The following is a 14,286-nucleotide window of genomic DNA, read 5'->3' as shown; positions in this document are numbered from 1 at the left end:
TCTATCTATCTATCTATCTATCTATCTATCTATCTATCTATCTATCTTTTATCTATTTATCCATATATCTATCATGTGTCTATCTTTGTTTTATGTACCTAATCTATTTTTCATGTACTCACTACTTTCCATTTTTGTTATTAGTTCACTAATCTTTCGTCTGCCTGCCTGTCTATCATCTGTTTATGTATCTTCCTTCTATACAAGGGTATAAAAATCTAGCATTAGGAAAGGGCCCTAGAACTATGCCAGAAACATCTGAGATCCTGGCCTCAGGTCACCTGTGTGACTTGGTACATCTCTGAACTTCTAAACCTCACATCTCCACATTAAAAAAAAAAAAAAAGAAATGGTAAATAGTAACCAAATCACCAGGTTGATTTCCAGGGAGACTATTATATCCCATAAGCATGGGCTGTCTATTAGCATACCTCCCCATTGTTACAACATACTGTTCCAGGTAACTTGGCTTTCCCACCAATATTTCTTCTGTGCCCACATTACTGCATAGTGCACAGAGAATAGTTAACTGATTTTTGCTGAACAAAACCTGGTCCACTTCATGGACCTTCTCTCCTGTTTCTTTGAATAGCAGTGTTCTGCACATGGCCTTGTCCTGAACAACTCACCCCAAATCCTTACCTCACATACCCTTTCCTCTTGACTAGCTCCCTCTTGCTGACTCAGTGCCCGGCCTGCACTCTCTTCTAGCCTAACACAGACTCCTAGATTCTGGTTGTCTCTCTTAGTAAATTCCTATAATGATATATTACTTTCATATGAAGCCTTGCCCAGTGTGGCTCATGTGTTGAATGCTTGGCCCCTAGCTGGTGACACTATTTTCTGAGGTGAAAAATTTAGGAGGTTAGGCCTAGTTAAAAGGAGTTGGTCACTGGGAGCGTGCCTTTAAAGGTTCTATCTGGTAGGTGGGCTCTCCTTTCCTTTGTCCCCATGCACAGTGAGACAGGAAGCCTCTGCCACATGTTTCTGCCTCCATGATGAGCCAAAATAATTCCTCCCTTTAAATTTTGTTTGCAGGTATTTTAGTCACAGAAATAGCAAGCAAGCTTAAACCATGAGGAATTTAAAGGTACTGAATCAAGAGTTCAGGTGTAGCCCTGGCTTTCTTATGGTCTCTGTCCTATTTGAATCCATTTCATTAATGAAAATGGTAGAAATACATACATCTTTCTTCTTCACATGAAGAAGATTTTGACAAAAATAAAAATTAATCATCAACTGGGTGTGGTGGAACATGCCTTTAATCTCAGCACTCAGGAGGCAGAGGCAGGAGGATAGCTGTGATTTTAGATCCAACTGCTCTGCATGCTTAGTACCAGGAATGCCAGGGCTATGTAGAGAAACCCTGTATCAAAAAACAACAAAAGATTAAATACCATACAAAATTTTCACTAAAATTCTAGAACATGTTTTTATTCACATATAATCTGTGTTATTCCTAACAACTAGAAAGAGTGTATAGAGAAAGCCCAACTGACAGAGACTGGGTGATGCCATGTTTAATCATATCCATATTAAATACCCCAGCCTGATAGTTTCTAGACTTTCCTATCTATCATGTAGTTGACTTTTTTTTTTAGGCTTTTGTCTGTGTGACCTATATTATTATAGCTCTGTAAATCTCTATCTGGCCATAACCATGAGGATAAAAGAACAGAGACCAATTTTATTTGAACTGTGAGCTCTGCTGAGTATTGCACTTTTACACTTGAGTTGTGGAATTCGGACATTTAATCTGCATGGCCCATTTAGCACAAGGGTCAAAAGGGGTCTGCTCACATGCAGGGCACCCTGCCTTGTACAGAGAGATCATCCTTTGGTAGAGGGCTTAGAAATCACATGAAATAGCAACGATAATGTCTCTCCATTGACAGGCAAGATTGTTTAAATACCAGCTGCAGAGGGCTGCCTGTCAGCAACAGGTACTAATCATGGGCCTTAGAAGAAAATGGACAGTTCTGACGGTGATATTGTGGAAAACTGGGCATCTGAATGAGGAACCTACTGCCTACCTTGTTTTAGATAAACATTAATATTGAAATTTCGTGTTAGTTTATATTCTATTTATTGTAATAAAATGATTAGATATTACAGTTGTTGTTACATCCCCAGACAGATGCAATAGCTAGTTTATAACAAAAACCCCTAAATGTTTGCAGAGCTATGCATTTAGAACATTGTATAGATTATCCTAATTTAAAAAGTAGCATTTGTCAGAATGCACCTCAGATTATTAAAATCTACAGCACATATAATTAGCTTTCTGCTTAGGCAAACTTTGTGAGGCCCTAGTGACTGGCATTTTGTGATAGAATAATATTTGTATTATTCTATGTATTGTAATATATATACATACATATATATATACATACATATATATGTATATATATTTGATTAGAAATTCTTAATTTTAAGAGCCTGTATTTCAAGTCACAATGTTGACCACATCTTCAGTGAAAATTCAATGACAATTTTAACAACAGGAAAATACAATTAAGTCTTGACGGTTGATGAGGAATGGAAGGGGGAGGGGTGACAATCTAGTATAAAAAAACCCTGTTAGTTGATATTACATAAAGCCTATGACATTTAGTAATTACGGGCTGCTTGTATAGGCAATGTTCCTTGAGTATATTAGTAGATAAATGTTTGGAACAGTTTAACAAGGATTTTAATGGTCTCCTAGATGTTAAAAATAGCCAAAATCATTCTGTTTCAAGATAAATGCTCATGGCAACTCCCATGTTATTGGCTGAGATAGTTTAGTGCTTACCTTAGAATCAAGTTTATGGCCTACTCTGCCACCCATGCCAGGTGCTACTGTATATAGAGGCTTGTTAGCTCAGTAAAAATGTACTTACCTTGATGCGATCCAATTACCTGTCAGGATAGAGCATCCTTTTATACAGTGAAATCCCAGAACCCAAAAGAGCTTGAAGAGGTTAAAGAAAGCAAATTTTCTCAGTGGTTCTCCCTTGGGAATACCCTCAAGGAGTCACACACCCCACCTAATTGGAGGCTGGGGCTTAGTGCTTGGGAAGTTCCTGTGGTTGGCTTTAAATATAAAAAGTCTATTGTTTAGAGTCTCCCAACAACACCTATTCTTTCCCCTCTAGAAACATTATTCAGCTCTTGGATTAATACAGTGTCCTTGTGAGTGAAGGCTTGGTATGAGCAGGAGGGTCAGCTTCTATGATCCACATTGATCAGACACTTCCTGAAGAGCTTTTACATTGAGCAGAATTACATTTAACCTGGAAACACACTTGTTTTATACTTCAAACCACATACCAAGAAGATTTTGCAAGGTTTCTGTACTCCTAAGAGTAACCAGGTTTTTACATACATTAAGGCTAATACCTTTGGTAATTCCTGAGCTCCTATAATGACCCTGTGAGATGTTAATTTGTTCCATTCTGCTTGTTCCAGTTAGGGGAGTTCTTTTTCTTGCTTGCAAACAGTGACCCCTACCCATAAAAATAAAACCACTGAAGTCAACAAATCAAGCAAAGTTTGGTGAAAGCACCAATGTGACAGTTGCTAAACTCTAGTCTGGTTGGCGTCAGCTAACTAAGGGCATCACTATAAGATGATAAAGCTGAGAGGTGAAAGAAGGTCATCAAAGCATAACACTAGAAGCCACTGGAACTTTCCAGAGCATCATAGAAACAGTGAGAAAGTCCACCCTGCTTGGTTTGCTATATAGCACACAGGCAGGCAACTGATGCAAAATGCTACTTCAAAGACCCCTTTAATCAATTTATCAATGAGTATTTATTGCAAGGCACTGTGCTAGGCACTATGGAGAGTACATGGAAGAGAAGACCAATGTCCCTGCCCTCAAGGAGCTTACAATCTAGTTGGGAAGACAAGGCATACATTCAAGGAAAAGTCAGTAACAATACAAGAGTTAGGTTCAAATGCAAGATAACAGTACAAGATATTTCCAAAAGTAGTACCCTATCAAATACTAAATGAAGGATTGGAGCAAATTCAGAGGAAGACATCACAAGGTCAGGCATGTGGGAAAATCTCACAGATGAGCTGGAGTGTTGGAGGTACCCTAGGAACGTTGATATTTGGGTGCGAGAGTGAGGGGAACATTTCAAGAAGGAACAGCCATGAGACTGAAAGGCACAGAGGTGAGATCAAAAGCAAGCAGTGTCAGGGACCAAATAGGGCTCAGTGTGGTTGTATATAGGAGTAAGAGATTTAGATTACGAATGGCCTTATGAGCTTAAGTTTCTGTCGATTTTATGATTTTGCCAGTAGATAGGGAAAACAACAGGTACACTTAGATCAAATATACAAAATCTTGGCTAGCCAAGAAAAAAGTATTCTATTCTCGGCTTCAAGACATTGACTACTTGATTTTGATCCTCTCTGATTCTGAAGAGGATTTGAAATGGTGTCTTCAGGGTTGTGAATTTCAAGTCACCTTTGGAATTCGGTCATCTAATTTTGGGGCCAGAGCTTGAGACTTTTGTGCCCCCTATGATCCCAAGTTGTAACTAGCACAAGGGTAAGCTAAAAATTTCCCTGACAAGCAGGAAGGAATAATGCTCCCAGAAGGCAGATATTTTTACAAATGACAGAATATTTATTAACAATACCTTTAAAAAAGATTACATATGCTATATCACTGGTAGATATCATTTACACTGGGGTTGGGAACTACCTGGGGTATCAGGTTTTTTTCATTCATTTTATTATTTTGTTGATTTTTTTGCATGTGATTTTAAATCATATTTTAACATAGAAGTAAGCCATATCAAAGTAAGAAAGGAATACAGCTGAAATACTGACAATATTTTCCCTGTTACCATCCTAATTTTTACACAAATGGAATCCTGATGATGTCTTTATTGGATGAATATAATCAGCAGGTTGAAAAGCTATGTTATGTGTAAGCAAAAATGACAAATTACAGGCAATCATGAGCTCTCCAAGAAAGAAGAAAAAGGTGACTGTGTGTTTTCATGTGAAAAGCTTTATAGAAAATCTCATTGCCTTCTATGTTCCACCCTTGTCAGCTTACAAAACATCCCCCATCATAATAAATAGTTCTTTTCATAAGAATAAGGTTTTGTCGATATTGCCATCTTTCATTGTATGATTATAAGATTTAGAATGTAAAGCTTATAAAGCAATCAGACTAGTTACTGCAAAACAGGAGAGACATCAAGATACAATACATCTGTACTATGGATAGTTTATAGGAGTTATATGTAAAATTCTTTGCAGCAGCTATTTGCTAAAATAGGAAAAAATGTCAAATTACATGTTATTGTCATTCAAAAGAAGGGCTCTATCATTACAGTTACACATGTTATCTATAAGAAATTTTGAAATTATAAATGCATTGACAGAATTATTAAAAAATTTACATTCAAAACAGATATGTCTAAAGAGTAAAATTACCTTTTATGCCATGAAAGACTTGTTTGACTATAGTAACTTTTCATCTATGTTACTACAGAATATGTAACTTCAAATTCAATGACTAAGATAATGCTACTACAAAGACGATGCTCAAATAAAGTCTTACCAGACAATGCTAAGTTCAGGGCTGGGAGGATTGCACAAGGTACCTCTTGGGCTGGGAAGTTTAGCTTTTGGGATGTGTAGTTCCTGAAACCATCTCAAATTGTGTTGAACAACAAAATTTACAACAGGATGGGAAAACATATCACATATGTCAAGGGGACTCGATTCAATGCATTAACCATTCAAGGGATAATTTATATACAGCAGCCTTGAGTTACAGACCCAGTCTCTAGCTGTTTTGATACTGGATCCTGGTAAAACTGTACAAGTCATTTGTAATTCATTTACTGAGATGAGTTTCAAACTCTGTCCTTAAAGGAAATCATCTCAAATCATAATTGTGTGGTTGTGTTGCCCAGAGCATTTTACAGCAGAGGAAGAAAAAAAATCAATATCTACATTATATGTTAACTTTAAAAAATTCTATAAAACACTAAATATATAATAAAAAATATGCATATAAGGACATATGTAAACTGCTTTGGTAACATCATATTACAGATGTCTTCAGTGCATTGCAGAGTTTCCAAAGAAACTTCAGACAAAGCTAGATTTGCTTTGAGGAAGTACTGTATAATGCCATTCCTAACGAAGCAAAAAACATTTTTTTCCAGTAATAAGATGTACTTGAACAACAATATTACTTAGTACTGGGTGTCTTCAAAACAACTAGCTAAATGTTGCTTATATTATAAATAGCAAGTCCTTTAGATAACTTTTGTCATAAACTAGACCTGGCTGTGAGAGAAATCATTATTGTACTGATGGCTGACAGTGTACACGCGTTGGAGGTAGAAGCCCCAGATCCTCTTGCATAGGAATCTGAAATGAGAGAACAAATTCTTTCATCAGGGTCTCATCCTGTATACAAAGGAAAGTGATGTTCCAGGGCTTACCAAACCAGCATGGCTGGCTGAGTTATAAAAATAAATCCTGTCTGTTTGTCCATCATCTGGCTACCTATTTTATTTTTATTATGTGTATATGTGTGTGCAGAAACACATGTGTGCTCAGGTATGTGTGCACACACATAGACATAGCAATGGAAAGGAGAGGACACTCAGCTCCTTAGACGGATGTCTTCCACCTTGCATTGAGGTTGGGTCTTTTACTTGGCCTGGAATTCACCAAGGAATCCTCCCCTCTCTTCAGTGCTAAGACTACAAGGGTGTGTGGCTGTATCTAGCTTACTTTTTAAACATGGGCTAGGGCTCATATTCGAGTCCTCCAGCTAGCAAGGCAAGCGCTTTCCTGATTGAGCTTTCTTTCCAGGCCTACCTGCATGATTCTATCAATGATTCATTCACATCAGTTCCATGATGACAAATCCGTGGTCTGGGAGGAGATTAGGGATCATTCTGTAGACTCTTTTGAGTCCTATAATTTGAGGGTGTCCATATCCAGTGTGACAGATACTTCAATATTGCTAGGAATATTACTAGGAATATGACGGATAGAGGTTGATTTGAAAAGTGAAACTCCCTTTCAGTTCCAGTTCTGTGCTGCACAGACGATATGACACTCAGCTCTTACAGCCCCCCTCTGTGGACCAGATATTGTCACTTTTCTGTCCATCAGATTAGGAGACTAAGAGATGAAGTAACTAACTTGTCTAAGATTGCCTAGCTAAGTGAATGTCTGGATTGGGAATCAAAACCGTGTTTATCTAAGTAAATCTCTTTTGCCCAGACAAAATAATCACATTATAAACAAACTTCTTCATGCGGGCTGTACATTTTTCTTAATAAAAGCTTTCCCGTTTTTAGTCTTGGTTTCTTTAAGGCTGTCTGATCTCTCCAACTGAGAGATGGAAGTGAAGACATTATGCTCTGCTGACACTCATTATCTGGCCACTATAAATGTTTTTGAAATGAATGAGACCTAGAATCAATGAGAAAAAAAAAGAACTATCATTGCAATGATCAGAAATTTGTAGTAAAATTTAAACAAAGTAAAATATATAAATTCCAATTTTGTGGGGTTGTGGGCTGGACCTTACTCCTACAACTCACTGTGTGAGGTTCCCTTTCAGCAGAAAGAAGTCAGAGCCCTTGTTTGATGATCACCTTATATACATAGCCAGTTCAAACCCAGCCAAGGCTACTTAGTGATACCCTTCCCCTCCCCCCAAAACAACCAACCAACCAACCAACCAACCAACCAACCAACCAACCAACCAACCAAAAAGAGTACATTTCAGAGGCATTCAAGTCCATTATCCATATAAATATATATATATATATGAGATATAGTAACCATACAAACCATATAATATATAAACCATATATTATATATATTTATACACACATACATATATGTATGTATATCACGTATGTATATTAGTGTTTATGTAATTATAAACTCTGTCTCTGAGCATAGCTTTTGCCTCAGTTTCCCACTGAGTCCTGTACTATTATTCTTGAACACAGACAAGTATTTATTGAATCCTTTCTAAATGATAGGCAATTCAAAGGAAAATTAAAATGACTAAGGGGCTCTTTACTCTTCTGAACTGAAAGCCATTAAAATTGTTCCATGGCTACTTTGCTACCATTCCCTATCTGTAAGACATAACAACCTTTTACTCCTTTGAAACATAATGGATACCTAGCAGATACTGACTCCAGCTCCAAAATTAGGGTCTCTTTTGAGGCTATCACACATGGTTTAAAATAATATCTTTTCAGTGACAGCTTGAAAGTTTATAATTCCAAACCTCAAATACAAGGGCAGATAAATATGTACCTAGATACCTAACTGTAACCTGGATATCAGCTTAATCTTTTCTTTATCATTGTAAAACACTCCCTAAACGAAGGGACCATGTGAACTAAAGAAGACAATTCAGGAGGTATGGTTACTCTAATCCTGGCACTTAGGAAGCAGAGGCAGAAAGATTTCTGCAAGCTGGAAGACAGCTTCCTCTACATAACCAGGCCAGGGTCAACCATGGCTACTTTGTGAGACCCTACTTCCAAAACAAAGACAAAAGACCAAAAACAAAGCAAAACAAAAACCAAAAAGAGTGCAATCCATTGGCAGTAAGTACTTCCAGAAGCTTTGTAAGCAGCTCTGTCTGCTCTCTCTGGATGCTTTCCAAATCATGCCAAATAGTACACAAATAATCACCAAACTGCCGTGCTCCATTGCCAATCATTATTCTGATTTCTGACTTCATACATTTTCTTTCTATTAAGATAAATAAAATCATACAAAAATTTGTATGCTGTTTAGATATTTATAAACATAAAACTTTAAAACGGAATAGAATGCATTTGCTCCCAAAAGCTACTCTCACATACTATTTAAAAATATTTAAAAATGGAGACTATTAACTCTATGTAAGCATATGTATTTTATATGTAGATTTCATATTCTCAATCAAAATATGTCACATTAACTTCAAAATATTTCCAACTCAAGACTGAATGACACTAGCTTACTGGGGATAAAACACCACAGCCTTGGTAAGAACTTTTTGGCCAGAGTACTAGCACTGGGGAGGCAGTGGCAAGTGGATCGCTGTGAGTTCAAGGCCAGCCTGGTCTATGCAGCAAGTTCCAGACCAGTTATGTTACATAGTGAGACCTGTCTTAAACAACAATGACAACACTCAAACCTTTTTTGCCTATTCTTTCTAACTGCATTGTTCATTAACTATAGAGGCTATAATTAATTAGGGGACTATGTACTTGTCAGCCAAATGGGTCAATATGAGACAACCCTTTGTGCTTTATTAGAGGAAGCCTTCATTTACTATTTTGGTTGGCGACTGACTAAATCCATCAAAACTAGGCGAAGAGGGCTTTTTGGTTTTTGCTTTTTTTTTTTTTTTTGCATAAAGTATCTTGAAATCAGAAAACATCAGTTATAGAAGAAATGATGCTCCTGTAATTTATCTTAATTACAACTCTTACCAGGCTCAATTTCTCTGAAGCCTTGGCTCATCTGGTATACTGACACAATAGGCAAAGAGAAAGGGCAAGATGAAAAAAGTTCTTACTTGATATCTTTGGGATTCGGATTTGCTCACTGCTGCTGCCATCTCCTCCATCACTGAATGGCTTGATCTCTATGATGTAATCTTCATCAAAAGGTAAAGAAAGCTCCACTGATGTTTTGTTTGTTTCAATGACAGATGTGCTGCTTTGCCTGTTCCATCTGTACAAGACCTGCCCAAGCAGAAAGAGCGGATATCATCTGCTGTTCTAACTGATATGCAAAGATATGGTATACACTTTTTTTTTAAAAAAAATCTCTGTTTTTTATCTCAGTTAAATGTAAAATGATGGAAGTTCTCTGACAGCCTGCTCATACTGAGTGAGCTCATCTATGGCCAGGGTCAAGACTGCTGCCACCATGTTGCAGAGGGAAGAATTGAAAGGAAGAGTTGAAGTGGAGGAGAGAAACATGTGTGGCTGTTCTTTCACACGGATAAGTTAACATGTACTGAAATGTAGAAGACTAAATATCTCTTTAAGGATGTAGAGTCAATGACACACCAGGAGCCTTGACACCAGAACAGACTTGGCTCTGTGTGACCCTAGGTCATTTACTTCATCTCTCTTAACTTCAGTTCCCTCTATTGTAAAATGGAGATGAAACCACACACTTCAAAATTTTGCAGACTGAATACAGTAAGGGCTGGATTCAAAGAACAACTTAAGAAAGTTTATCTATGCAGGCTTAAATGGAACAAAATGAACACATACAGCAGGGGTTCCAAGGACAAGAAACACTCAGCAGGTTGTTATTATCAAGAAACTTCTTGAAAGAGGGCATTTCTGCACATATAGACATTTTATGAATGGCAAAGGCCGTGAGCTCTCCACTTTCCCTCCCACTGGGACTCTTTAGAAGGATCACATAGAAGAGGCCATCGGTGACCATCTGGAAGTGTGGTACTTCTGACAAGTTCCACTCATGCACCTTTGTTTTCCTTCCTGGGCCTCTTAGATGCTGAGTTTGGGCTGTGATGTATCTGATGATGTAGCCCTCAGTTTCCTGAAAACACACTGGCTTGGATCTCTGATGGTCCCTCACCTCAATATGGAACAAAATATAAAGGACCAAAAACACGCACCTGCCATTGTGTGCCCAGCAACAACCATAAGGACAACTCCCCTGTAAATTCTGACTCTTACAGGTAACTTATCAATGTCACTACAATCCCACAATGCAGATGTTATTGTACCTTTTTACAGGTGGGGACACTGAGGCCCAGGGACCTCTCATCATGGAGAAGTGGAAGGAAGTTGATTCCTAAGCCTACAGTCATAAATCAAAAGAGTCTACCTTCTTCAGCTTCCCAATGGATAAAAAAGATGGATAAATGACACAGATGATCATCTACCTTGCATGTTTTGGGACACTTACTGTTACCCTTATCCTATAGTTTTTAGCAGAATTAAGAGGGTGGGACACATTCTTGTCCTTCAGGGGGTGAGGGGCACTCATCACTGTCTGCAGACATGCTTGAATGTCACATAGCTACCAGTTTAGTGAGTAGAGACCAAAGTCATGGCAGAACCTCCTACAGTGTAAAGGTAGCCACACAGCAAAGCATGGGTCTCACTCTGAATGTAGGTAAGTAGGGGATGGTAAATCTCACTCCACTTCCACTCCTGGCAGGAGTGCAGGCTATGATATACTTTTATTTTATTTTATTTTATTTTATTTTATTTTATTTTATTTTATTTTATTTTATTTTTTAAAATTGATTCACATAATGTCAAAGGCAAAGTCAATCTTGCCTCAGAATCACCAGGCAAGAAACTTAGAACATTATTTGTTCAGCCCATCCCTGGGGTTGCTGATTGCCGAGGTTAGAGGTCAGATCTGAGACCTGAGCTTTTGCCTTTCTGCTAAGTTCTCACCCTACACCAATGTTACTCAAACATGTATCCCAGCTTGGGAAATACAGGGCTAGCTTGTGTTTTCCTAAGACCCCTATAAATACTGAGCTACTGAGGTCAGAAATATATGGTCAGTCTTCTATTGCAAGCAGAAACAAACATGAGGGAAATTCATAAAACTTCCTTAACATAGTTTAGATCCCATTTGCTCCCTGGCATTTTATCACCTTAATTTACAGCCCTCTAATACAAGGTGGAAAACACAATCTCCTTAAGGTGGAAAGATTCTCAAGCCCTCTCCTTCCCCAAGCTGAAGTATCAGCTGTGCCAGGCTCAACATCCCTTTGCTAATGATCAAGTGCCAATAAATCTTGGGGCACTGCTTCTCATCACAACCCTTCAGGAGAATGGGCTGGCTGATGGGATGCAAGGTCACATCTTGCTCAGAGGAATAAATTGCTTCTTTGATTTACTTCTGGCCCTTGCAAGAGCTCAGAGAATCTAACCAGTTTCAAGTATAAATCCAAAAGAAACATTTCCAAGAAAAAGCATACTTTTTTAAAAAAATCAACACTCTTATCAGTCTTGTAATAATGGAAACTGCCACCTATAAGGACAACAAAAGCTTTATTTACATTAAACACTTGGTACAGCTGATGGACATAAAGATAGTTCTTGTACCTGATATAAAACAGGTAGGGAGAAAGAGGATACCTGGGACTAATGATATCAACAGCAAACACTGACTGCTTTTGCTTCTCCAGTGTTGGAGCACTTCTACTCCCGGCTATATTTAGTTATTATTTTGACCTCAAAGATGGCAACCTGAGATCTGGAGATAGTAGACAATTGCCTGTAGTCAATCACCCAAGGTTTAAACCTAAATAACCTAACTCCAGAGCCTGGATTATTTATATCAACTTGGCCACCACCTCTGGGTCAAGTTGCTTTTCCTCTCTGGTCTCTGTCCTCATATGTGCAAAATAAGGGGATTAGGAAGAGACCTTAAAGGGGGGTAGGCAGTAGGAGAACAGATAGCTTAGAAAGTAAAGAAGTCTGTCACCCAGCCTGATGACATTGATTATATCTTCAGGATCCACTCTGTGAAGGGAGAGAATTAACTACTGAAAGTTGTCCTGTTACTCCCAGATGCATGCGGTATGCATGTGGATATAAGGGCATGTAAAAGGAATATAAAAAAGTAGCTAAATAAACACAGAGAATGAGTAGCCTGAGGATCATATGCTGCTTGCATATATCATTTGTTTGGCCACTTTAGTGTTTGATTTTTATTAAAATACCAGCTTTATAAAATAAAAATTATGCATAGAGGTTTATAGTTATTGTCAAAAGATACTGCCATCATGGGTACTATGGTTTGGGTAGTCATCTGCTGTAAAGTCCCTTTTAAATTTTAATTGCTACTATATTAATTTTAAAAGGAAGACCATGGTGGTTTATGCTTGCAATCCTTGTACATTCACAGCTTACACAAAACTTAAGATGTTTACATATTCAGGATGCTGAGGCATGAGGATTACTATGAATTTGAGGGCAGCCTGGCTACACAGTGAGTTCTAGATCAGCTCTGGCTACAGAGTTAGATCCTGTGTCAAAACCAAACCAAACCAAACTAAACCAAGCCAAACCAAACCAAACCAAATCAAACCAAACCAAACCAAACCAAACCAAACCAAACCAAACCAAACCAAACCAACCAAACAAACAAACAAGCAAAGAACTGTGAAATGTTTAAGAGGTAATTAGACTCAGCCTGGATATGAGACTTCTACCCTCAATATGGGACTGGTGCTGTCATAGGAATCCTGTCTTCTTTTGGTGTTTCAGTCTCTCACCTTCATCTATGTGATAAAAGGTCAAAAGGATTCTCCTTGTAAGCCAATAGCTTTGTGCAGGAATGCCTAGCCTATAGAAATATGCTTTTGTTTGTCATAAATTAACAAGCTTCAATTATTCTCTTATAGTAACTCACAGAGACAAAGACACCAGACTATTTCTCATTGGCAACAAGTAAGGCTAATTCCCCCTGCCTCCTCCCCCCACCTCTCTGGAGAGTCACAAAGTCCCTTACTATAGTCACCAATATTTCACATGCTGTTATACTAGCTCATATTCACCTCTGGACCTTCATGACTTCTACCTATATACTTTCCCAGAGATCTGCCTGTCTCATTTTTTTCTTTCATTTAAAGCCCAATTGAGATGTTACCCCTAAAGTGGCTTTCCATGGTCTTTATATAAAGAACATGTCTCTCCTGTGTACCCCTTGCCTCTCTATTGTCTCCTTACCTTCATGTTCTTTCCCTTGTAATGCTTTATTTTCACCCACTATGTCTGTCTGCTGATTGCCAGGCAAAGTAAACAGTGGTCAAGGGGCAGAGACAGATTTCACACTGCTGTGTTCAGATCCCAGACTTAAACATTCCAGAAATACTATCATAGCACATCTCCATGTCTTCAAAGTTAGGGTTAATAGTCAAAGTAGATTCTAGGAATTTCTTCCTTAGGGGGTTATTTGGAAGGTGAGATGATTAAGAACCTTGGATATGGGCCTGTGCCTTCCACCAGGGCAGATAATCAGTGTGTTGGTCCCTCTGAAGACCCCACAGTTTGAAGGCCTTCTAGGTGATTTACTGAACCCAGTGTCACAGGTTTCCCAAGAGACCTGTAGCAACCCAGGGACACAGGAGACAGGCTCTAGACAGAAACTACCCGGTGAGTTAACACCAGAGATAACTAGATGGTTAGATGCATGTGCAAGACCATAAGCAATAGAAGCCAATATTCTTTGTCACCATCAGAACCCAGTAATTCCACCACAGCAAGCCCTGAATACCCCAAC

General features: G+C 38.3%; 1 protein-coding gene across 2 annotated transcripts in view; it reads right to left on the bottom strand.

The window, feature by feature from the left end:
* Window positions 1–6,227: 6,227 nt before the first annotated feature.
* Window positions 6,228–14,286, bottom strand: part of LOC114625643 (contactin-4) — a 36,553-nt gene continuing 28,494 nt past the window's right edge. For both annotated transcript variants that reach the window (XM_028773002.1, XM_028773003.1), the window contains exons 10-11: window positions 9,572–9,740; window positions 6,228–6,390 (exon numbers count right to left, since the gene is read on the bottom strand). In XM_028773002.1, the coding sequence (XP_028628835.1) occupies window positions 6,290–6,390; window positions 9,572–9,740 (270 nt within the window). In that variant the 3' untranslated portion in view covers window positions 6,228–6,289. The remainder of the gene's footprint in view (window positions 6,391–9,571; window positions 9,741–14,286) is intronic.

This window comes from Grammomys surdaster, unplaced genomic scaffold (genome assembly GCF_004785775.1).
Source record: "Grammomys surdaster isolate TR1022 unplaced genomic scaffold, NIH_TR_1.0 220, whole genome shotgun sequence".
NCBI lineage: Eukaryota > Metazoa > Chordata > Mammalia > Rodentia > Muridae > Grammomys > Grammomys surdaster.
This window is presented reverse-complemented; position numbering and strand designations above follow the sequence as displayed.